Source organism: Pocillopora verrucosa, chromosome 11 (assembly GCF_036669915.1).
Source record: "Pocillopora verrucosa isolate sample1 chromosome 11, ASM3666991v2, whole genome shotgun sequence".
NCBI lineage: Eukaryota > Metazoa > Cnidaria > Anthozoa > Scleractinia > Pocilloporidae > Pocillopora > Pocillopora verrucosa.
In genome coordinates, this window is record NC_089322.1 from 14,321,950 (window position 1) to 14,346,888 (window position 24,939).

General features: G+C 36.5%; 1 protein-coding gene across 8 annotated transcripts; it reads left to right on the top strand.

The window, feature by feature from the left end:
- The first annotated feature begins 2,633 nt into the window (after positions 1 to 2,633).
- On the top strand, positions 2,634 to 23,747 carry LOC131794592 (histamine H2 receptor-like). 8 transcript variants are annotated; one of them, XM_059112115.2, is made up of 6 exons: positions 2,634 to 2,774; positions 3,416 to 3,492; positions 3,894 to 4,038; positions 4,941 to 5,016; positions 11,775 to 11,858; positions 21,918 to 23,747. In XM_059112115.2, the coding sequence occupies exon 6, from the start codon at positions 22,125 to 22,127 to the stop codon at positions 23,094 to 23,096; it is 972 nt and encodes a 323-aa protein (XP_058968098.1). In that variant the 5' UTR covers positions 2,634 to 2,774; positions 3,416 to 3,492; positions 3,894 to 4,038; positions 4,941 to 5,016; positions 11,775 to 11,858; positions 21,918 to 22,124; the 3' UTR covers positions 23,097 to 23,747. The 8 variants fall into 8 exon arrangements, with proteins under 8 accessions (XP_058968098.1, XP_058968100.1, XP_066014789.1 ...); XM_059112117.2 differs by lacking the exons at positions 3,416 to 3,492; positions 3,894 to 4,038; positions 4,941 to 5,016 and having other exon boundaries at positions 2,646 to 2,774; XM_066158692.1 differs by lacking the exons at positions 2,634 to 2,774; positions 3,416 to 3,492; positions 3,894 to 4,038; positions 4,941 to 5,016 and adding an exon at positions 5,993 to 6,043.
- The last annotated feature ends 1,192 nt before the right edge of the window (positions 23,748 to 24,939 follow it).

Consider the following 24,939-nt stretch of genomic DNA (forward strand, 5'->3'; position numbering starts at 1 on the left):
TTTTTGTCCAGCATTACTCCCGTAACTATTTAGTACTGCGCTCTGAGTTTCAGAACATTATTACAGTCTAATAATGACGAGTTGATGTGACGTAAGTAAATAACATTTATTGTCTTGAACTTGCGTTTTTGCAATGATATAGCATAGCCTATCAAAACTGTAGGCAAAGGTCTGATGGTTTATTCACGACCATTTTCTTCTGTTGGTTCTCCTTCTCTGATAGTTGATAAAAGATACGAGAAGCGAGATACTTGGGCAACGAGTGCGATAGCTAAAGTCCCCTCAACAGCGTACACTCTCTAAATCCCCCGTCACTTCTGTTTTTTCGTTTATGTGTGGGATGAAAATCAATGAGAAAATCAATGAGAAAATCAATAGCAGTTCTGTAAACGGACTAACATTTTAGCTGTAAAAATGGAAATAATCAGAGCTAGAAAATTACGGCGAAAACCTGAAAAAACTGTTTCGTTTTGCTAACTGCCCGTATCAATGAACTTTTCTTGCTGACAGTAATCAGCCTCATCAGCATTTGCATGTACACATGTAATCACGATTACTTCGATCTCGTGAACTAGATCCGGTTTTCTTGATTCCCGTCATGAAAAAACGAGCGTGGCCTGGGATAATAAACTACTTTGTGTTAAACCCTTTGTCACCCCGGCCTTAGAATCTGGTTAGTGCTAAATTCTCTTCATCTTTCAACTAAATAACAATTCTTTTTTTCCAAGAGAGGTTACATGATGATCATCTCTCTCTCCAAAACATGCACACTTGTGCGTGTCGCTACTAGGACTTTCTTAAATCATCGTCGTCGGCGCGTTTTTGACAGACTAATCATCTTTAATATTGGTTTTCCGCAAGATAAAGTGACTTATCACATAACCAAGCTAAAAAACCCATTACTGAAGATCGCTCAAAGATAAGAATCATCGAACGAGCGTGAAACAGACCAAGAAAAAACTACTAAACACTCACGAATACATTGAAAACAAAAAGAATCGAAATAATATGAGCCTGAGGTGGCAATCGAATTCTTTTTGAATGCTTTTCCACCTGAGTTTGGTATCCTTCTAGGTGGCCCCAGATTTTATCCTGAAAACCGTCTAACACGCTTATGTCTAAAAATATCTTCTTTAATATGAGGAGGTCAGTTTAAATCCCAAACTGTTCAGGGGGAGAGGGAGAGGATGGAGCCTTGAACGTTTATAGCCAGGATGGCCTCATATACAGAATTTCAATGACGTCTGAACTAAAATCGATTGCTTTTTCTTTTGCCCTGTCACGTATATTTTAATTCCTTTTCCAAAGTGGGTATATCCTCAACATTTTGTTTATACTTTTTAAGAAAGTACGATTATATCTAAAGATTCCTCAAAAGAAGAGGATTTGTGTTTTGTTTTTTGTTTGTTTGTTTTTTCTGTGCATACATCTCAGCAGAGGTTTCATTTAATTCCTTTCTTTGCCATTTTTCGCTCCAAGCTTAGCTGCATGTTAATCAAAAAATTGAAATCTCACTAGAACGCTTTTTTTATTTTTTTGCAGTTGTTTAATGAGACTCTGAAACCTTGAGACATCAAAAAGTTTCCCAAGTTGATCAAAACCCATACAATAGAGATACTCATCTGAACAAAAGAAGAGAAAATATACTGACATGTAAAACGATCATGCTCGAAATTAAATGAAATTACCTTCACTTTCAACTGTTCTGTGAAGCGCATACTTGTCTTTTTTCCTCCTGCAAACAAGTAACTTCCGTTGTAAAGTTCATTTTAAATATAACAATTTTGCAAGAAGATTTTTTTGCCTCATGTTACTTTGAATGTTTTCAGGATTAAAAAATGATTCTATGGTACAAGAATCTGATATCTACCATGGTTCAAAAATTAAAATGATATTTGTAAAAATGAATTCTTAATCACATCTTCTCCAGCTTGACAGTTAGCCACGAAAGAGTTTTATCTGTCAGGTCCATTCGCCCACAACTGACAAGTTCCTGAGGTTTTCAATTTGATTTCTGAGAGCAGCATTTGCTGACCCACTTGATAACCATTTACAATCATTATCCACCTCCCGTGCTGATCCGCGTTTCGTATTTCCCGCAAATTAATCGACACGATGAAAATTGAGTATTTGTCGATAAAATTATCATAGAAGGGAATCTTCCTGGGTATCTTTCAAATAAATAAATAACGAGGAGAATGTACAGAAAGATAAAATCGTGATGCGACCCGCTATGTCTGATCATGATTTTGAAATCTGAACGTCAAGTCATTGGAATAGAGATACCACAAACTAAGATAGTTATGTTTGACTAGCACGCTGGAGGTTTCGGCTCTTTCCAAGGCAATATATATTTTAAGGAAATTAAATTTTCAGTGTTTCAATGAACCGAGTTGCAATTTCTGTTCTATTTGTGTAAAATTTGAGCTTCTGCCATAAATAAGCAATTATTTATTTAAAGAAGGCTTTTCATTGGCTACCACATGTAATTCAGAGTTCGTCCGACACCCGCTAGGCTAATGAAGTATAATTTTCAAGAACGCCAATTATACGAATTGTAAAATTAATTAAATTATTCATGTTCGGCGAGCTGAAAGGACAAGAGAGAAGAATAAATTATAAATTATGTTTAATATGAACCCTTGTCTCTGCTGGCGAAAAGGATAAAAAGGATAAAAGGCTAAACCGATTTGGAACATAAACTTCTAACAGAAACAGAACTGAGTGATATTGATATCAAACAAGAAAGAGTCAGAAGTCAAACGAAGCAATGCGTGAGTATGTTTGGTACAATATGTAGCAGGACTGGTTAAATTCACAGAGGTAAATTCGTTCGTTAGTTTCCACATTAAAAAAACGACCGGGGTACTCGGTAAAAAAAAAATGTGAATCGAGTCGGAAAAAATTGTCATTTTGGCAGACAAAACAAAGGCTTAAGGCTGCCTGATCCTTCTTCAAACAATCTTTTTGAATTCCTGCCTCAGCAAAGACATGTCGACAAACAGCGAAACCTCAAAGTAATTGTTTGTATCCAACTCAGTACCTTGATAAATTCACCTTCCCATCTTTGAATTAACTTCATGCTCAAGTCTACGTAGACGTAAAAATTCTTCCTGGCGCCTGAATCCCAAAGAGCGGAGTCTAGTAGACAAATTTCGCGCTGATTATGGAAACGACGGTTTTTTAAAGGTTGATGCGTCGTACGCGAAATCAAGTTACCACTCGGTTCTTGTATAACCTTAAGTTTCTTTGTTTGTTTTTTTTTTTCGCTACCTTAAAAGCCTATTTCTACATAAATAAAACGAAAAATTAGTTAACCTCTCGGAAAGTTCCAGAGTAATTTTAATAGATACGTTTTGCTGCATAACGTAGTTTCGAGGCCATAAATAATGTTAACGTCGTTTACTTTGTTTAGTGTATCGGCTGCAGTTTACATATACTTGTACACTTCCTGTTGGAGCAGCCACTCCGTAACAGACCGCACGTACTTAGGTTGGTAATTATTTGTAAAAGTTCCTGTGTTGGTTTTGTACTGTAAAGAAGATACGGCGGTCATTTGCTGTATTGAATGAAAAAAAGCAAATCGATAAAATATTGCTCATATCCTATGGACATTCGGTGAGTGCCTTTTTTGTAACAAAGATTGGGTATTGGAGTGTCCGGACTCATCGTGATTGAAAAAAGTTGTTGCTCATAGAGAATATCAAGTGAAAACCATGATGGTTTATAACTGGTTTTTGTGATCTCATTTTTTTTGTCTTGTGAGGTTCCATTTTGATAATTTCATTCAGTCCTTGACGTCAGAATAAGACACATTCGATCGATCACCAGCTTTCAGATACTTGTATTAAATTACAGTTTATAAGCTATTGGTTATTCCGTTCACGTTTCAGTAACAAACAGCTGGAGAGTTTCAAACGTTCTTCAGTACTTGTGACGACCAAGTGTTAAATACGGTGGGAGAGAGGACTAAAGAGAGATACATTTTAACTGAAGTAGACATCCAAATATTAACCAAAAGCGAAAAAAGAAAGGCAGGTAAATCTTATGTTAGTTAAATGAGAATATGTCCGCGTGCGTAGAAAAAAAAATAGAGAATTCCGTAGGTTCCTTTTTGAATTTCCTGCGTAAGAAACGACTGTTTAAAATATCTTCTAATACCTATTTTTTGACGGGAGCACTTAGTGACATTAAATCATTTTTTTTTCTTTTTTTCTTGAAATACGGAGGAGAAGCTTTTTCTAAAAAAAGGTCTGTCTGATTTTTTTTTTTAATGGTTATGGCCATTTCTCTACGCGGTTTTGTAAACAACTTAAATGATTCTTCAGTTTCTTTTTTTTTTCGTTTGACTCATAATGGTCGGTTTTTTCACAAAGGTTTTGAACATTATACTGTAAGGTAACACTACAGACATGTAACAATTTACGATTAAGCTCTAAAAATGATCCTGGCATGATATAGCATATCTACTTAGTGCATGCTAAGAAACATTGCGTTTCTCAAAGCTAAAAAGCTATTGATGGCCTATTACAACAAAAAAGTAACTTGATTTATGATGAATTCGCATCGAAAAAAAGGATGGAGAAATTGTCATAACTCATGACCACAATAATCTTCAGAAAACGCGTTTAACATCCCACGCTGATCCCACGCCCACACGATCACGATGTCACATTTATGACAATTATATGTTGTTACGATCACGCAAACTTTATCATAGTACGAACAATGCTAGAGATAGAACTGAACTTTGATAATTTTTTTGAACAAAAGCAGACGTGGTTTGATTTCTGTCGCTATAAATGCATTGCCGTTGGTAATGTCACTTTAAGCTGGTCGTTCGCAAGTCTTTAACGAAAATTAGTTACTGAATACCTCCTAAAATAATAAATAATGATTAAAGAAAAAAATTAAGATACTGTAATTTATCTTCTTTACAGAAATCGTATTCAAACCATTTAAGATGTCAAAGTGATGCGGGTCATCTCCCTTTTGTGAAGAAAATTATTCATGAAGGTGAATTCACGTTCTCCTGAAAAGATCGTATAGAGCGAATTTAAACTAAACGCCCGCTGTGAAAGTCGAACAGGGAATCAAAATGAAATTACATATCAGTGATACTAAGATGCTACGTTATCCGGGGTAATTGAAAGGCTTAAAAATAGATCTACCACAATGTATCTCTGAATATACTTTCTTGAAATAGGAAAATAAGGAAACCGTTTCAGGGTTTTGAAAAGGATTGGGTTTACAGTATCTCGAAATTTGCATTGGAGGCAACGCAGGTGTCTTGTTATCTTATATAGGGCACCTCTATACCTTTTTGCCTCTAAGCGGTTCTAATCCAAGAGTTTAAATTACGGATCTTGGTGAAGCTCTCATTAATTTGGACGAGGGTAGCTATATCATAGTCATATACCATCAAAATCTTGAGTTGTTTGTATCTTTGATCATTTTGTTATCGAAATTGTTGAAATCAATGTTTTGAAACTTATTATCCGGCGACAACAACTACTTCAAGGTAGACAGTCCTGTCTCCTTTTTTTTCCTTTTTTACACAAGAACAAATGGAGTCTCTTTTCTTTCCTATTTTTTCCTTTTTTTTAATTGTTAGAGAAAGTTAAAATCTTATTTCGATAAAATAAAATTCAGCAAATGAAAAATAACCCTCAGAGCATTTCATCAATATTTTGGCACAAAATGATAAAACCCATATCGAATAACTTTCTGGTAAACATTACAAACCAATCAAGCTTATTTTCTTGTCATCTTCACAGCGGCGGCGTTAGTGTCACACGTAGAAGAAAGATTTCAGATGGTAACTGATAGAAAAAGAAAAGTAAAAACAAAATTAAAAAATAAAAAATATGAAAAACTGACTGAACGATCAGAAACTCTTCCCCATCAACAAAAACTGCCAATTTTAATTTAAAAGTACGTCTTCAGATATGGCTAAATATTGTAATCAATTACCTAATGCTCTCTTGTTTACAGTTTACGGCCTTGGCCAAGGAGATACTTACCATAGTGTCTTTCGACAAAAGTAAATAAAATTGTTTGTTTGGTTTTATTTATTTGGTGTTAAAAAGCCTTTTTAAGGGAGCTACACTAAATGTGTGTATGTATTGATTAGTACCTGTAAAGACTCAGTGAAACGAAAACTGACTGCCAGAAATGACACCATAGTTTTACCTTACGGGCTTAAGTTGGCGGCACTTTTAAAAACTTAGGTAAAAGCTTTTAAGATTATCACTTAGAACTAAACAATAATTCCGACAAACTACGTCAGTCTGTTTGTCTGTCTAATTTATACCGAAGAAGATTGATGGATTTAAAGAGGTGTTAAATTTCCATCAGGAGCTTGAATGTAAGAAATTTGCGTAATATTGTAAGTTTTACAAACTACGTAATACTGATGTAGTCTCTAACTCGGTGTAGTCTGTTGCGCAAAGAGACCCAAATATACTATCAATGCGCGCATATTAGCATAATTCTGCTCACTAGCAATACCACTTCTTTTTTTTTTTTTTTTTTCTTTTTCATTTGCCTTCGCATAAGATCCATGTCGACGGAAAACCGCTTGCCATTACGGGGTCTTCAAGAAAGATCGGCATCCGAAATGTACCTTTTTAAACCTTCAGCGCCGTAAGTTGAAGCACTTTGCGGCTACCTTTTATGGATATTTTGTTCTATATATTGGTTAAACTCGATTGATAGCCAATTAAAATACGACAACCCCTTTGGCTTAAAGATTGAAGAACTTCCCCCCAAAAATTCGCTTCATTTGATTGTTTTATACCGCTGCCACATGCAACTAAAACAGTTCTTGCGTATGTTCTGAAAATGGCAACTTTGAAATTTGTCATAAGCTGAGAAATCTTCCTTGCAACGAGAAAGGTAGCTCAAGTTTCGTTCAATTCAGGCAAGGAAAAATATCTTAATTTTTTTTTCGGTATTTTCCTTTCATGATATTTCTATGGTGTCTAGCTTAAGTAGTTTATAAAGCTCTAAGTTGCCGATGTGGTCTTTGTAAGACCTCACTATCAATTTTAGGTCCACGGTTACATGCCTATAAATGTATCTTAACCGTCGAGATATTTTTCGTTGCTTCACTGACCGATTTAAGTGGTTGAGGGAAGCATTCAAGGAGGGTCTGAATTTTTTTTTTCTCAGCAATGAATTCAAATTAGTTCATTTGTAATTCATTCAAATTCAGTTTTTTTTCCTCGCCTATTCGCTTTTCTTGCATAAGACATTTTGTCGTTCTTCTTTTTATCGATTCTAGCAAAAACATTTGTTTTCGTATCAAGATCTGTCATCCACGTATTTGGGGAGCCTAATTTCGATAGTCAAAGCAAAGCTGTATCGTCTATCATAAATCTTCAAGTTTATTTAAAAAATTTCGGTGGTTCTTTTCGAAAAGCAGTTGACTACGAGATCTATTTTCCGCAGAACTAGGTTTCTTGGTATACCTATTTCGTTAATTCAATTGATATTCTTAGCTGGCTTTAAATTCATTCAGTGAATGGTGAACTTTCTAGAAGACAATAGATCCATTTCTTTCGTTAAAAAAAATACATTAATAAATAAAATCGTGTGGGATATCGGAAAAACATGAAAATGTTTTCTTGTAATGAAAAAAAGAAAGCCATTGTCTTCCGGAATATGGGCAAATTTTATCAAACTTTTGATTAACACTTCCTCATTAACAACAGGTCCTGCGGTCTAAACTAAGAATCATGTTATACAATGACATTTGCTCGCTTTACTTTATAACCAAATGAGATGTTTTATAATACGTTAAGCGCAGCATGAAGTCTTTTATTTCACTTTTAATGTCAGGAAATGATTGCCGTTCTTACCTTTTCTTCAAAGGTAGTTTTAAAACCACATTATGAGAACTACAGGTGGTCTATTTTACAGCGGCGATTGGTGTGATTAGACTTAGTTAGCTTTGCAGATGTTCTTAAGGTAACAAACAACGCCTACAGAGTTGCGTGACAACGAATTAGAAAAATCTCGCAGTTTTTTTTTTGTTTTGTTTTGGGGAAGAGAGGGGAAAGTTACAGGGGGCAGTTTCGGTACTTGTTTTGGGTACCTTAAATTTATGCTTACCTATAATTTTCTTCTAAATCTTTTGTATCCTCTGGACATTGAGGAAATCTCACATCGCTTCTAAAGTCAAATAATGCACCAGAAAAATTTTGTCATCGGTAATTTCTTTGTTGTTATTTACATTTTTTTTTTCAATTCTAGAATTAAGGTTTTTTCTATTGTCAGTCACAGCTAAGCTGAAACGTTTCTTCTTTCGTGAATTAGGATTACAGTCAAATTTTATTGCTTTTAATATTTTATCTTCAAAGGGAGGAATTGTAAATTGTTTTCTACCAACTTCAACCGATACAAAATGCATTAAGATATGAACTAATCAATGTACTTTACAGGTTACTCTGCGCTTAAAGCTGACCAAACTAATGGCTCATAGCAGAGCACGCTTTTCCTCTTCAACGCCACAGAAAAACAAAACCTAATTTGACGGTAGATTTATGCTAGTATAAGAGTCATGCTCAAGAAGAACGCGGCCAAATCAAAATCAGTATAAGACGGAAAGACTGCCTCCAACTGCATTGTATTGTATTTTGATATGTTAAAATATTTTTAAAAAAAAATGTCCATTAAAGGGAGGAGAAACCTCCTTCTCAATATGGCTAGACATTATGGCTAACTAATTCATCAAATTAGTATACAATTGTCACCCTAGCTTCCTCCCAATTTCAAAAGGAACAAATCCATGGGTTTATCTTGGGAAATTTTGTAACCAGTAGCCTCAAGCACTCAAATGTACATCGCACATTCTATATAACTAAGGGATCCTTCGCGTTCTGAATCGTAAGTATGAATGGTAAACGGTCGTTTATTTGACTAGTGATCCTATGAAGAGCTAACGCAAAATTTTACTGCTACTCAAGGTAAAGAACAGATCATACTATATTTTCTATCAATTTTTGTCCATGAAGTTTGCCAATTAATCGATTGTAAATCAGTTTACAATTCTAACATGGCGTTTGGTTTATTACGCCGGTAAACTCATCGATAGAGAATTTTTAGGACGCAAACAACTTTACTCGAGAAAATTCCGAATCGAGAGGGAAAGTTAACACGTCTAAAACTCTCACTCCTGTCTAAACCCTTTCACTCCCATAATCTAATTGGTAATTCTCCTAACTGTCTACCATTAAAATCTTATGATGTGGGTTCGGAGAAACAGGTATTGGATCAATTGAAAATCCCCTAATTGATATTTTTCGTTATTCTCATCACTTGTCTGCCTGACATTGCATTGAAATTGTAAGGAGAAATACCGTCTTGGTCATTCACAGGAGTAAAAGTTTACATGTTATGGACTATAATATTCATATGAAATTTCAATTATCTAATCAACAACAAGACGCCTTCCTCACTGTTCAATACTAGTGTTGTATTGTTCATACTTTTTAATTATTCCCAGTTATTTTTCACTAGTTACATACCTCACAGTTGACTTTTCAGTTGACTTTTCAAAGAAAACTGTATCACCCGCCTATATAACTTATAAAAAGAACAAAATTCGTCGCGTGCAAGAAAGAATCATCGAGATAAAAGCGATACTTGAGCTACCAGATGAGCGCCTTGTGGTAATTTCCTTTAATGTTTGAGTTTCCAGATGAGCGCCATGTGGTCACGTATTACGTCATACACTTTGAGCCATTATATCTAAACAATGGATTTTTCATTTCAAAGTTCCTTGGGGCCTATGTTGTTGTGAGGTTCCCTAGGGGTACAGCTCACTGGAAAGTTCCTTGGGGCTTTTGTTGCCGCAAGGTTCCCCAGGCAAACAGCTTTGCAAGATACGAAGTATGGGCGAAAAAGCGTGATAGTTTAAGATTCGATCAGTCGATGTTTAAGAGTTTGCTCTTCTTTCCGAACCCAAACATGGGATTAATGAGGAGTGTGGCACCTTCTCGAAGTGTCTGTTTTCTGATAATACAAACATGAGTTTTAAAGAGAATTAATTGAAAAATGTGTGGGATAACTTCAGGAGCACGTGGTTGAAATATGCCATCGAATTTAAGTGGCTATCGTTTGAATTGCAGCTAGCATAAAACGTACCTCAACGCTTGAGCGTACTTAAGGTTACTTCCCACCTTCGCGAGTGTCCTTCTGGAAAAAATTCGTACCCGCGCTAGTTTTACTAAAATCCTAGCAAACTATAGAAGAAGAGCACTTAGTTTACAATAAAAATATAATTTAAGCGACTTTACTTTTAAGGAAGTTTCAGGAGCCGGTAAGGCGTGAAACGACCGAAGATTCTTCTATTGAATTTATCGGGCAGCGGATGCCACAACACGAGTAAAATGGCTGAACAGTTTTATCCACAAGTCATCAATCAACAAAAGTGTGGCAGGCTTTTTCGATATTCTGATTGGTAGTCTAGATATCGGCATCTAAAGTTGGAGTAGTTAAACTAACGCACGCTACAAAGTAACTTTATAAGTCATCATTATAAACCCAAGCTTTCGGTTCTTTGAGAGGTTTATTCGGCGTAGCCTACAGTTTGATGGACAAGTATGCAGTTCCTGTACATTATCCACCCCTCCAACCCTCCATTTGTATAGGTAACAACATGACTACGAGTGCAACTTGTAGTCTTTGAAAAATTTATAAGCACTTATTTACACCGAATTGCATGAGAAATGATGTCTTTGCTTGTTAACAATTTACATAAAAAACGCATCACAGAAATTCAAGACGGATGATGTTTTTGCAGCGCGCGCGTGCTGTTTGTAATTTGCATTTGTTTTTAACTTTCCACTCGTGCTACATGAAAAATGCACTTATTTCAAACTGAAGAATTGAAACAGTCGTTTTCTAGAGGCTTCCGTAATATGAAGCGCGACCTGGTGCCTTCCGTGTAACAGGACGCATTTGATATTGCTTATACCTGCAGAAAACTAAACTCTTGAGCATGTGCAAAACATTAGCTAGCTCCGGCTAATGGTTTCATTCTTCGGATGAAATACAAACGACGATATTTGTCCCGTCCTCCTTGCAGTAAATAGAATCTCGCACAAATTAAATGTTGAGAATCTTAACGGATATGGCTTCGCAGATTTTGACAGGTGTTTAATGGTGACGATTTCATGGCAAAGATAACCATCGTATTTAAGGCCAAAACCTATTTCCCGTTTTATGAAAGAATGATGAGTTTATTCTTCAATCGGTAACAGCCTTTTCACGTAATTGGTTCGGAAAGAAGAAAAACGTTTGTTCAGGCAGAGGCCAAGTTCGTCAATTTCTAGCAAGAATGACGCCATTTTGTCTGGATTACGCACATAATTTGGCGAAAACGCCGACACATACACGGCCACAAGATGTCAAAGTATTTTTCCTTCTATAAAATATAAATTATAGCGTACAATATAAGTTACATATGGATCCGTGACTTGGAAACTCAAAATGGCCCTCAGGTTCAAAAAATGCCTTAATGGATTTGATATAGTGTTCAAATGAACAATGCAAATAGCTTTTAGAGAGATTAATATCAAGGGTATTTACAAATGACTGTTTCGGTCACCTGCTGTATATTATGATAACCTCAGTATTTTGAAGTTTTGTCGAAAAAAAAGATTAAGTGAAGTTGGTTAGTAGGTGGGTTAGCATTAAATTTGTCGTTGCTGGAACATTTTAGGGATATTTTTAAAATATTTATGTAGCTTTCTCGTTTTCTTTAAAAGATCGGATCTGGGCAAACGAATTATATCCGTGAAGAAGATTCGTGAATAAGATTGAAGAGGAACTCAAAAGCTGGAGAGTAAAAGGTACGAAAAATCTTTCATATACCTTACCATGCTTTGAAAAAATCGTAGAAGGCTTGAAGTGAGGTTTTCGTAGAACTCAAAAAAATTATAACATTGGTTAGTTAACGTAGGAGTATAAGGATGTCTCAAACCGATTAGTACAGCGTCCGCAGGATCTTGAACACCAACCTATCTTTACATCAGCTATGCAAATTATGCAAAGGCGATTAGGGAGAGGGATAAAACTTCTGAGATTTTCCAGTTCAGCACAAGTCAAGTTCTGGCTTTCAAAGATTATTACAAAAAATGGTAATAAAATTATGTTACAGGTAAGTCCGAACTATTTGACAAGAGCAAGTTCAAGTAGCGTTAAGGCAATGAAGATGTGGCAACAGCATCAACAACAAAAACGTGACATTTCTTTACGGCATTGTAACAACGAAATGATTACCATTTTTTCGAAATTGCAAAGAGGCATATGGGGTTTCTCTTTCATGACGTGCCAATGAAGCCGTACACAGTTTCTAGAAGGAAAGGCTATATCATAGAAAGAAAGACCTTTGAGAACCAACTAGAACACAACACACTTTCTAGATCGTCCATTCGAAGTTTTTCTTTGCCTGTTCCAATTTTCTTGGCCGGGTATTGCTTCCTTTCCCGTGTACAGTTGAAGTAAGGAATGTTAAGTATATCGAGGAACCCAGAAATCGTAAACTACTTCTAATTTGGACTTACTTACTTACTTACTCTGCCCGCGTTGCCACACTTACACTTACTAAGCTCGAATTTCTTCATCGCGTAGAAGTAAAAATGTATGTTTAGACATAAAAAATATTTATAATATACATGCACCAATATCTGCTTAAAACCGCTCGATATATCATCAAATATTTGCTTTGGCAAAAAATCAAGTTATGATTAAATTTCATTCAAGCTGAATTGGAGGTCTTGTTTTTTAAATAACAACTTTATACCGAAACGTCACTTTATTCCGTGCTTTCTAATAATTAAGATTTACAGTATAAGAACTTAACATGTATCAGTAGATGAAGATATTGCTTACACCAAAGTCAGTGATGCATAAATGTCAGTGTCTCGTTTATGTGAATCGTGCATTATTTATCACTTCATGACAACTTGGCCTTGGACACGAAAAATCCACACATCTGTTCGCACATCGCCTGTCAACTCTGCCAAGAGGGAAGTTCGTGTATTTTTTCAAGATGTGTTTGGTTGTAAGTGAAATTTACACGACAATATTTTTTGCTACTGGTGTGAGGCAATCAACTGAAACGAGGCTTGTTACTATAAGAAAAATGTATACGTCTGATTCAGCTTGCTGCAATTTACCTGAAAGCAAACAAGATTCCTGCCTGTTTCCCTGGTGTCATAATTTCATTAAATCATTAGCCATAGTCACGGAAGAGAAATTGTGATTCGTTACTTTTAAATGTGGTTTTTTCTTTCCGAAGAAATTTAGTGGGACATTCAACGCGTGCTGCAAGAAACAGCTTTCGTAAATAAGATTGCATTACAAAAAGAAGAACAGGTTTGAATGTTTCGTGGAACCTACACGCAGTAGGTTAAATTAACGACATTAAGACTTAGTGGTCCCATTTCTTTAAATTCTTATCTCGGATGCTTTCAAAATAGCATTTACAGGACAAACACAACAAGGTATACCAGTTTTTTTACAGTTTCTCTGCAGGAACGGAATTCTTTCTTTCATATTCGTCGATAGCTTTTATGAAGAGAGCTAGAACAAACCGAGATTGAACCAAAAAGTGATTCAAAAGGTTTGCCTGACTCTGATTGACCAAGTAAATTAGTTCATGTTGAATAAATTATGCTGAGTCACTCGAGAACTTCATCCCAGATAAACAAGATTGTACTGATAACCTTAATTACTTCAACACCTTGACCTTGTCAACATCTCGGACATTAAGCTGTCTTAAAATTCACTTGATATGGGGAGAAACTGTTGCGTTATGAGCGAACAATACTATACCTCATTTATCGAATTGAATTAAATATTAATGCCTTTCAACCGTGATTCTTTTTTAAAATTCGTGATGGTTCATCAATGCGTCCTACATCCTCGGCATGTTAAACCTTTGTACTGTTTTCTTCGATGAAGAGGGGTAGGGTGGGTAGGGAATGTTGAAGAAAGTTACGTCTAGCATGAAGCCTGTAAATACTCAGAACACTGGCCTGCTTATGGAGAGGCAATCGACCCACGAATATTTTCAAGATGAGAAACGAAGCTGTAGGTTTTATTTGTGAAAAGAAATAATGGAGATGGACATTCCTTATTATTATAGATCACACCACACTTGACGGACCCTTTAATGCTTCTTACGTACTCTGGGGTGCAGAGGTTGTCGGAACATCAAAGCACATTACGTGGGGAAATGGGAAGTGGGGGGTAAACGGTTAGGGTTGGGGCAAAATGACACTTCCATGGAAGATTGATGAAGAAAAAGAAATTTAGCGACATATGCATGCTTCTATGGCCAATCCCCAGACCTTTTAACCGAGATTCCAACTGTTTACGTTGTTTGTAATTCTCTGTATTAGCGCACGGCTTCAAAATCATCTCAACGGGTTTTCCATCAAAAGGATAAAAACGCTAGATCCCATCAAGGTGAGGCGCAAGATAAGCTAGTGGCTAATTTAGAATAAAATGACCACTCACGAAACGTTAGGAAAAGAAGATTTATGATTTCTAAACTGAAAATTTGACGATGGAAGCTCTCGACAACATTGGATGAAATAGGCCGTCCCAAATGATCTCCAGGACCTGATCACCTGTAGGAAAAACGAAAACCGAGGAAAGCGCGGTGAGCGGTAATCATGTATTCGAGAGTATTGTACTTATTTATAGAATTATCTTAACATTGCCAGAAGGTTTCCTAATCTCGTTTTCATGCGGTTCAGCCCGTTATGGTTGTCAAGTGGCAGAAACGCCGTAGTGCTTCCTTTTTTGGGCGAAGGCGCACGTTTCATACTAACCAGTTTCAAAACAATTACATAAGGAAAGCCTGTTTGATACTCCAAATGCGGTATGTATTATCTTTGAAAATCAAACAATAGGAAGTTCTTATAGGCTTTTAGAAGTTAACGTTCGTTTCGGTTTGGGATATGAGAAAACCGCAGAACGAGATTATATTCTCAAATGCAATCCCGAGTAGAACTCGGCGAAGAAAAGAACGCATTGATCCGTCTCATTAGAACAGACTTTAAGTTGCAAATCGTCAAACAGTGAACATAGCAGCGCAACATCACGCCGGTGTTCGACGAAGTAAGGCTTAATCGAAATAACAACAAGTTAGAAGGAACTTAGAGCCCTCTTCAGGTATGATATGATAATTCATATAGGAAAACCACGAAAGTACTAACCATATGCGTCCATTTAATGCATAATACCTTATGATACCAAAATGTAATGTAACGTATTAAAAACAGCCAGGAAAAAAAACACGATGTTACCACAAAAGTAGCATAGAAAACAAACAAACGCTGATTAGAAGTTGCAGCGGAACTGAAATTAAGTTCTGCGTGGGTGTTGATGCCCTTTGAGTTATCATGCTGAAAGCTATTCAACAGCACTTAGTCTACTTAGCCTTTTACGATTTGTAATCGTTAACTCCTGCTTTGCTTCCTTAGGAAAAAAAATCCGCTCCGCAATTTATTGTTTCCTTCCGCTCCAGACATTCGTAAGAGATTTAGATTGAGCCAACAAGGATAATTCTCCTGCCCCCGGCTAAATAACCCGGGTGAAGATAATACCTGTTATTTATTTATTAATGTCGTTTTTCGGCGGAGAATATGGTAGAAAATGAAAGAAAAATTTATTTTACTGTCATCTAGGACTAATTCATACGCAGCTTGTATGCATTTGTGAGCTCATCCATCAAGAACTCAGATTTTAGTAAGTTGCCCCGTGAGGAAATTTACACGGTAGATAACGTAATAAAACAGGTATGATGCAACAAATCACCGGTTAACAGAGGGTCTGAATGGGGTTAACCGTTAGCTTTTAAACAGCGAAAACATTGAGCCGTTTGCCGCAAAATTTGACGAATTTCAACCGTTGGTCATAAGAAAAGTTAACCGTAAAATTTTTTAATCTAATCATAATGGCAAGAAATGAAGCGTTAGCCGCAAAATGGTCAAAATTTCAACCGTTAGCCGTAAAAAGCCATCGCCTCGTCGAGAACCTCATAAACGGGTTCTCCAAGACAACCAATGCCACTGAAAAGATAAAAATAAGAAAAGCGTCTTCAGACTTATGGTGCGTTCCTTTGGGGTAATCTGGATCAGGATTTCTGATCTGTGGCGTTCCTTTCGAGCAAATCCATTTTCAGATCAGTGATTTATCAAATCCACTCTGGACAGGGTTTTATCGGATCACTGATCTGCGCGATTTGAAGACGGATTATTGGATCATTGATCCAACCCGTTCCTTTGGGCGAAGGATCTGAAATTTATCATTTTGCCCAGCGGTGCTCAATTTCAAACAGGTAGGTACCTAATATGACCGGAAAGATTGTTGGCAATCGCTTCACAAATTCTGTGATAAACACGAAGTACACTCAATTTTGTAATGTTAAATCCCGAGATCGGCCACTGATCGCAGGCATTCAGGGTTCCCAAGTATCCATATCGTAATCAATACTTGCTTCTGTAAGTCAATGGTATGTCTTCCCCCATTCCTTTGTCCATGAGGCAGACCTGGGCAAGTAAGTAACAGGTGTTCCAGACGGCTGACTGTAGTTCTTGAAATTCGAAAATGACTTCAAAAATCTTTAAGGGGTTTAATACATTCGAAATAATTCTCAATGCGGACATGGTTGTGCCTCTCCCTTATCAAAAGAACAATAGAAATTCTTCATCTTCACAACTACTTGCCTCTTTTACTATGGAATCATCTGAAAGTTCCTCTATTAACGAAACAACAGCTGCTTTATACGCGACTGCCATTTTTTTTTTCGTTTTTAAATTTAGCGCGCGATTCCGCTGACGCACTCTACAATTTCGCGCCTGCTGTCCATTATTATGTATTATATATTACCATCATGGTAACTGATCCGATGAACTAATGCTCCGTTCCTTTGATGTACCGTGAAATTTGTGATCATGGATCACAATTCTTAATCCGGATCCTGTCAAAGGAACGCCCTTTTAGATTTTCCTTCCCAAATCCGCCTACAACAATCATTTGTTCCTGTTTTAGTCTGGAATATTTGTTGTCGACGCAACACAATAAGCAGGTATTTAGAACATTGCCTATGTAAGCAGGACTTGCGATGCTTTTCAGCACTGGTTGTTAACACTCAGTTTTGAATTTAACAAGTCTGTTCATGAACCGGATTTGTGTATACTTCGAAGCTACGCAATCCTTACCTTACGCGCACGGAGCACCAAGCCTTCCTCTAATGATTGAGCTATTATTATCTTCGTATGATTGTTCGTTTTGTTTTGTTTAGCTTCGTTTTTTCTATTTAATCTTGTTTTGTCTGTTATCGGCTCTCTTAGACGGATAGACAGGGCTACAAATACGCAAACATTTTAAATGATAATCAAGAGATTAATTATCAAAAGTGTTTGTTGAAGATCTTCACATTTGAATAATCACGTTGATATTTATTTCATTGCCTGTTTCGAAGAGAGACATTTTTCCTTCCCTCTGAAGCGTACAGCTATAAGAAAAAAAGAGGTTCGGTCCCTGAAATTTGTCAAAGATCACTTCACACTGAAAAATTCTGACTGCCGGGCACTTAGTCTTCTTGGGACCGTGTCCAGTTGCCGTGCATTTAGTCATAGCGTTTTCGAAAAGCTCCGTTTTCAACTTGTTTTCTGTTGCACTTACCGCCAATGAATTGACCGGATGATGAAATTCTGTCGACGGCTGGTTTCACTGGGAAGCATCACTCTAAACATCTCTTATTCTATTTATTTATTTGAACATCAAATTACTGTATGAATCTTGTTAGAACGCTAACAGACTAAGTCTTCTGGTCAGGTGAAGTGTAGTGCAGAGTAGTGTAACTCCTTGCAGTTAGCCTGGAGACACAGTCATTTCTAATTCAAAATGTGGTGTGATTTGCGTATACTTCGAAGCTACGGAATCCTTACCTTACGCGCACGGAGCATCAAGCCTTCCTCTTATGGTTTGGCTATTATCATCTTTGTATGATTGTTCGTTTTGTTTTGTTTAGCTTCGTTTTTTCTTTTTAATCTTGTTTTGTCCGTTATCGGCTCTCTTAGACGGATAGACAGGGCTACAAATACGCAAACATTAATTATCAAAAGTGTTTGTTGTCAAGCAAACAGCTAACCCTCTGCCATTAAGAACAAATTTACCTCGGCGGACGAAATGTTCAAATTTAAAATAATCATGTAGATCTTGATTTCATCTTCATGTCAGGCAAACAGCTTAACTTCTGCCATTAAGAAAAAATATGCCTCATTCGATGAATGTCTTCACATTTGAATAATCACGTTGATATTTATTTCATCGCCTGTTTCGAAGAGAGACATTATTCCTTTTCCTCTGAAGCGTTCAGCTATAAGAAAAAAAAGGTTCGGTCCCTGAAATTTCTCGAAGATCACTTCTATATTAAAAATAATTGTTGCATTTACCGCCGATAAATTGACCGGATGATGAAATTCTGTCGACGGCTGGTTTCACCGGGAAGCATTACTCTAAACATCTCTCATTCTATTTATTTATTTGAACATCAAATCACTGTATAAATTTTGGTAGAACGCTAACAAACTAAGTCTTCAGGTCAGGTGAAGTGTAGCATAATATACTTGCAATAAGCCTGGAGACACACTCATTTCTAATTCAAAATGTGATAGTCATTTCTATGAGACATCAAATATAATTTATTTTTAGAATTACTGCATTGCGTATCTTTCATATTTATTTCCCCTGCGAAACACCGTTGTTTGATTCAAAGATAATGTTCTTACAGCGTATGATGAAAACAAGAGTTACTCTGTGATAATCTAAGAATTACTGCTATGTGTGAGGTCATCCTTGCATCCACTAAATTTGCGTGATACACAACCTCCGAGGGAAAGCTTGACAATGAGATTCACAGACAGCTGGCTGTGAAAGTACCGTTTTGATGGCAAAGACTTGAAGGGCGTCTATTAAGTCAATTTTTAAAATATATTTTTGCGCAGATAATTGATCTCTCCCTCGCAGACCGTCACGACGAATAAGGTTCGCTCCATGTGGTACCATCCCATCTCCGTTCTCAAATATGAAAAGCGGTAGTGCAAGCTCACATTTCAAAAATAGGAAATTTCCTGATAAAATTAGAAAAGAACTAGACGAGGATATAGTTCTCCGTGAAAGGCCAAGAGGGAAAGTACAAATGCAAATTAAAAATTACGAGAATTTTCTATTTGATTGAAGAATACAGCTGTTTCTAGTTGGCGTAAACTTTTCCTAAATTGTTTTCATCACAATTTGATGTTTAGACACACTAAAAAGACACAATACCGTTTGCAGGCGTATTATTTTTCTTGGAGCTATTATCATTTTGGCAAAGCATACACCTTAGGTAGGGGAAATTATTCATTGCATTTATTAGATAAACCTAGTGAACCAATATTAGCCTGATTCTATAACGCGGTTTTCAATTTAATCTTCCTTTTTTTCATTAATTCAGCCTGGCGCTTGGAAAAAAACGTGATAAACTACCAAATGTTCTCAAGTTTGAATTAAAAAGTATGCAACGTTGTTAAATATTTCTTATTTCCTCATTGATTGGATGAATAAGCGCGGAGGTTCAAAAGTTTTGTAAAAGAAAGTCGTATCAATGGTACAAAATACCAAATGTTATTGCCGCTGCAATTACAGGAAAATTTCTCTGCTTTAATCGACGACATTTGCCTTTTAAATACAGACAATGAATAGAATAAATGCTGGTCTTGTTAACAAAATAAATAAGAATGCTTGAAAAACAAAAATTGCGCGTAACTTCATACTGCGTTTACAACGGACATGGAACCAAATTATTTTTCCATAGAGGGCTTAATCAGGCCAAAGAAATTCTAGCGCTGTAATTTTGCCTGCCTTGTTTAGAACAATTTTTGACCTTCGGCCATATTTTGCATACGAACGACTTGGATCTGATTACAAGAAAGTTTGGTTGTGAATATTTAAATTTTTTTTTTAAGCCTTACAGTAACTATTATTACTACTATGCTTTTTTGTTTTTATGGTTTTTCTTTTCTGTCTATTTTTTTTTGTTTTTTTTTTGTTGTTTTCAGATGAAACAAAAACACGACAAAACTATTGCAATATTTGACCCATAAAGCTCAAAGAACATAACTGATCATTTTGCGTAAGAAAGGAAAAACGAGAGGTCATACTTATTTGCATTTTTTCTCGTTATAAATCATTCTATTTTTGCGTAAAATCATAATAATAATTAAACAGATCTAAAGAGGCATACAGCGCTGTATATATCGAAAACGGAAACTTTCTAAAGAGATAATTGGATCCTACAATTACCAAAAGTTGTCAGCAGGGAATAACTGATATTTACAATCGCAATTCAACTCGAAATTATAAGAGCACTGTGCCAGAGGCAAGCTTAGTTCTCTTGAGGAGGCGGCCTGTGCATATTAAATTTTGGCTTTTAACGATAGAGAATAAGGTTGGTGAAACTTACTTGTAATTGCAGTGACGAAAACTTGAGTATCAAATTTCAATCGATATTTGCATGAAATAAGCTGCGAACAATTCCTTTTTTATCTTAATTGCGACTAGAAATAATAGTCTTGAGAAAGATCTTAATATTTTATCCTAGCTTAAAGGCATTTATTTGGCTTTGATCACTGAGTGTTTTAATTCTTTTACACCACAATATGTTTTATCTTTATTGCATCGACGGAAAGAGGGAGGATCCGTCTACAGCCTGACGCTTTGTATTCACCAAAGTGATTTTGAACCATGGTCGTCCATGACCAAATCATAACAAATTTATATCGTCCTTAGTAGATCGAAGTAAACACATCTACGCACCCAATGAATTCTTAAGGCCTGCAGCTTAGAAACGGTAAAACACCGAACTGGTAATTGGACACTTCTCAGAGACACTATTTTTTTTCTTTGAAACACAGTCGTGCGCGTCGATTTTTCAGTTCATAGAAAAGTATGAAAACAAACCGAAAAATGCGTAAATCTTTACGCTGATTCAGATCACAAATTGGCCCGATTTCGTGTAGAAGTATAAATAAATATCATGGAAATTTACTCAACAGATTAACGTTATCTGAGAAATGAAAAGAATTGTCCATTGTTTCCAAGTTAAAGAAAAGAAAATTAATTGAAGTAAACACTGCAGATCTTTGCAAAACCTTTAGCCCGGAAAGGCACTTTTGCTAAGAATAGAAAGGAACATATGGGAGCTTCATTTGTCATGCACTGGTCGAGAGTCACGTGTCTAGTTAAAAGTCAGCAAACTCAAAATATACTGAATCTGTGGAGATGTTTTAAGAGTAAAAAAATTAGTGAGCAGGTTAAATTGCGGTTTAAGCAACTCTGCCATTAACTTATCTGCTATTTTGTAAACCGATTAAACATTCATTACATGTCTGCCCAACACTATGGAAAATATATCTTGGATTTTTCAAAGGGAGAGAAATAATTCATGTCCAACCAATTATCTGCAAATGTTGACCTAAGAAAAAAAATTGGAGTTAAACAGTAATTTGCAAGTAATAAACGGAGAAAAAAAGATGAAATTGTTCTCAGCAAGCATTCTATTCCACTGGATGATTAACAAATTAATATCTTTGATATAACTGCACTGTTTCTTTTAATCATTATTTTTCATTATTCAAAAAATATATTTTGATTGAAGGCTCGAACCTAAAAAGGAGATCAAATCTTGATGGATAGATAGATATCATGCAAATTACATCAGGCCCAGAGAAGCAGCTGAACCAACACATATTTCAGAAAGGCAACATCACAGAGTCTTTTCATTTTTTTTTCATCAGATTGAGCGAATGGAGAATTGAATTGATTTTTTGTGTTTGATTTGTTCACAGATACAATCACGACAGACGTCCAAAGAAAGAGGGCCTTCACCAAACTGTCTTCTCGAATCAAAGGCCCAAATAAGCTCTCAGTTCTACTTGAATCAATATACGCTTGTAACAGAAAACCAAGCACAGTTTATTTGAAAAGAAAGGAGTATTCATCACGGGGATAAAATCTTCACCACGCAGGTGATTTCGAGAACGATCAGAAATACGATGTCGTCAAATTCTACAGATGACAGCTCTTTTGCCTTTTCGCCTCAAACAGTTCCTGCTTTAGTTTTAATGGTGTTTATTTTACCGATTAATGGCGGTGTCATTTTTCTTATTGCCTCGTATTCGTCCTTACGAACGCCAAGCAACATCATCTTGGCCAGTTTAGCTGTATCAGACTTCTTGGTAGGTCTGGTTGGAATTCCACTCCTCTTGGCATGTACCTATACTTATATATCTCCCATTTGTATAAGCTCATATACTTTTTTCACATTCATGGCCCTCTCCACCGTGCTTCACATCACTGTGATGACCTGCGATCGTTACATCTATATCGTATGGGCGTTACGCTACCGCGATATCGTCCATCGTAAAAGAGTTTTGATCGTCCTTGGCATTACGTGGTTTCTCAGTCTCACCTCTTTGGTTCGACTTTCATGGACTTGGAACCTCAATATAGAAACAGCCCGAGAGGACCTGGAACCTATGCACCAGAAGGAGACTACACTATTTCTGTTTAACGTCATCGTATTTTTTCTGATTCCACTCATTATCATGAGTGTACTTGATACCCACATGCTGTTGCTGCTTCGAAGTCAGTGTCAGAGAATTGCACGTGAGAATTTGCCTACAGAGTTTGAGAAACGCGAGAGGAAGCTTCAAAGAAGGCGCCAGAGAGCTGTTTTAACATGTGTTCTCCTTCTCACACTGTACGTCATCTTCTGGCTGCCTTATTTCATATTGGAAATCGTGCAACAGACCCATAATGATAATTTACATCCAATGACTGTTTTCGCTATCTATTACCTTAGGCTCTGTACGTCAATGTTCAACCCACTTGCGTACACTTTAAGGAAAAGAGACCTTAAAAGTAAAGTTCGATATATCGCTTATAACTTGTTTCCTAAGCTAGCGGCGGATACTGTCGAGAACCGCACCGACCAATTTCCTCTTAGTAGTCGAACAGATTTGTAAATCCAGTATTACTTTATTATTTCCAAAGTAGCCCATCACCGCGAACACTCTGGTTAGTCAAGAAACTGTTGTTTGTTTCTTTGTAAACTCGATGTGGAAAATTTGAATATTTCCAATTAACATTGTAAAAACGATTAACTGCCTCTTTATCGATCCACGCACGATTTTGGGAGAGCGGTTAACAACAAACCTGTTATCGTGTTCTTCCATCGTCGCCTATAGATTCGTGTGTGATTTGATCCTTACCGAGTCCGGTCCACGTGGCTATATTTAGAACATAAGAGACTCAAAGATCGATAAAGGGCGACGCCAAGTGATGGCGGGAAAATGCGTATTGTACACGCCGGCTTGTGGCGGTTTACCATTTTTCATTTTCATTTTTTCATTGATGAATATATATTTCTAAGAAACCCAGTACTGTTTAAATATACCCTAACATATTAAGACAAAGTTGGTAGTTTTAGTGGGTAGGTTGGAATATGATATATCAAAATCGCATAGGACCATATAGGTATCATTGATTAACTAGAACTGCGACGGAGAGTTCTGTTTCGATCGCTTGAAATAACTAAAGTTATGAGGGACTTTAAGGCTTGCAAAATATCTATGAAAGTGCTTTGCACTGCTTATAAACCAATGAGAATGTAGTTATTGGGGTGAGAGTGGAAAGGGGGTAGGGGGGGGGGAAGATGACAGCAATCGATGTTCAGTGTCCAGCTGTGCAATACGAACGAATAAGGGACCAAATAGATAGATAGATAGATAAATAATAGATAGTTAAACTTTATTTAAACACGCTAGCCTATCATCAATATTATAAAAAGCTGGTTTCCAGTAGGGGTGGGAACTTACTAAAAAAGTTTACTGTACTATTTAAAATATACATAAGAAAAAAAAAAAGAAAAAATATATAAATATATATTTGTGTACACTAATATCCACACAATCCACACACACTAATGGTAAACAATTACTCTTCATGCCCTGGGGGGGAGGGGGGGGTAGGGTGGGGTGTTGGTTTGGGGTGGATCACATGTTTTCAGGGGTAACGGTTCGGAGGGTGCATTCGTCATCAAAAGAATACATAAAGGGAGGACTGTATAAAATTGACTGCCAACTAACTGCCAATAAAGGGGGAAGGGGGGGGGGGGTAATAAATCGATTTAGCGCCTGGGGCGTTTATTTACTTATGTTACCTCTAGCAGGCAGGTTTGAAGTCATTGTAACTTCTCCTTGAAGTCTCCAGCAGCATTTCCATTATCTGAATTCCTGCTTTCGTTGTAATTTTCAGTTCAAAATCAAGAAAAATGGTCAAGTGCGCAAAATACCTTATGTCCACAGTGATGATTAAATGTAGCAGTTCAAAGCTCTAGATGCTAGTAAAAACAATCCTAGGATGGCTATCAACGAAAAAACTAAATGTTTCCAAAGAATTCAGTTCCCTGATTAAGGGGTCATTCTTACAAAATCAATTTACAAATGTGATAAAAGTCACCTTTTATAATTACATTAGACATTACGACAAGGTTTACCGAAGTCACTTCCCTATCTGTGAACTGCGAGTTCCCTTATTATGGAATCTATCGATAAATGGCTGTGAAAAATCTCTGAAATATATGACAAATATCTGAGAAGATCTATTACCGAGGCATGAAACAATTTTTCGCCTTCCTTCATGACCGATATTAAGCGAAGTAACATTACCTCGAGGTGCTACATTCCCATTCGATAGAAACTTCGCCGGAAAAAAAACCTCTCTGTTGAGTTAGGCTGGCTGAGTTGATCATGGGACATAGCTGGAACGAAAAAGCTGTGATGCGACTCTTTCTTATCGCCTTTTGAG

Coding starts and splice junctions, on each gene's coding strand:
- LOC131794592 (XM_059112115.2), top strand. CDS start 22,125: ATGTCGTCAAATTCTACAGATGACAGCTCTTTTGCCTTTTCGCCTCAA.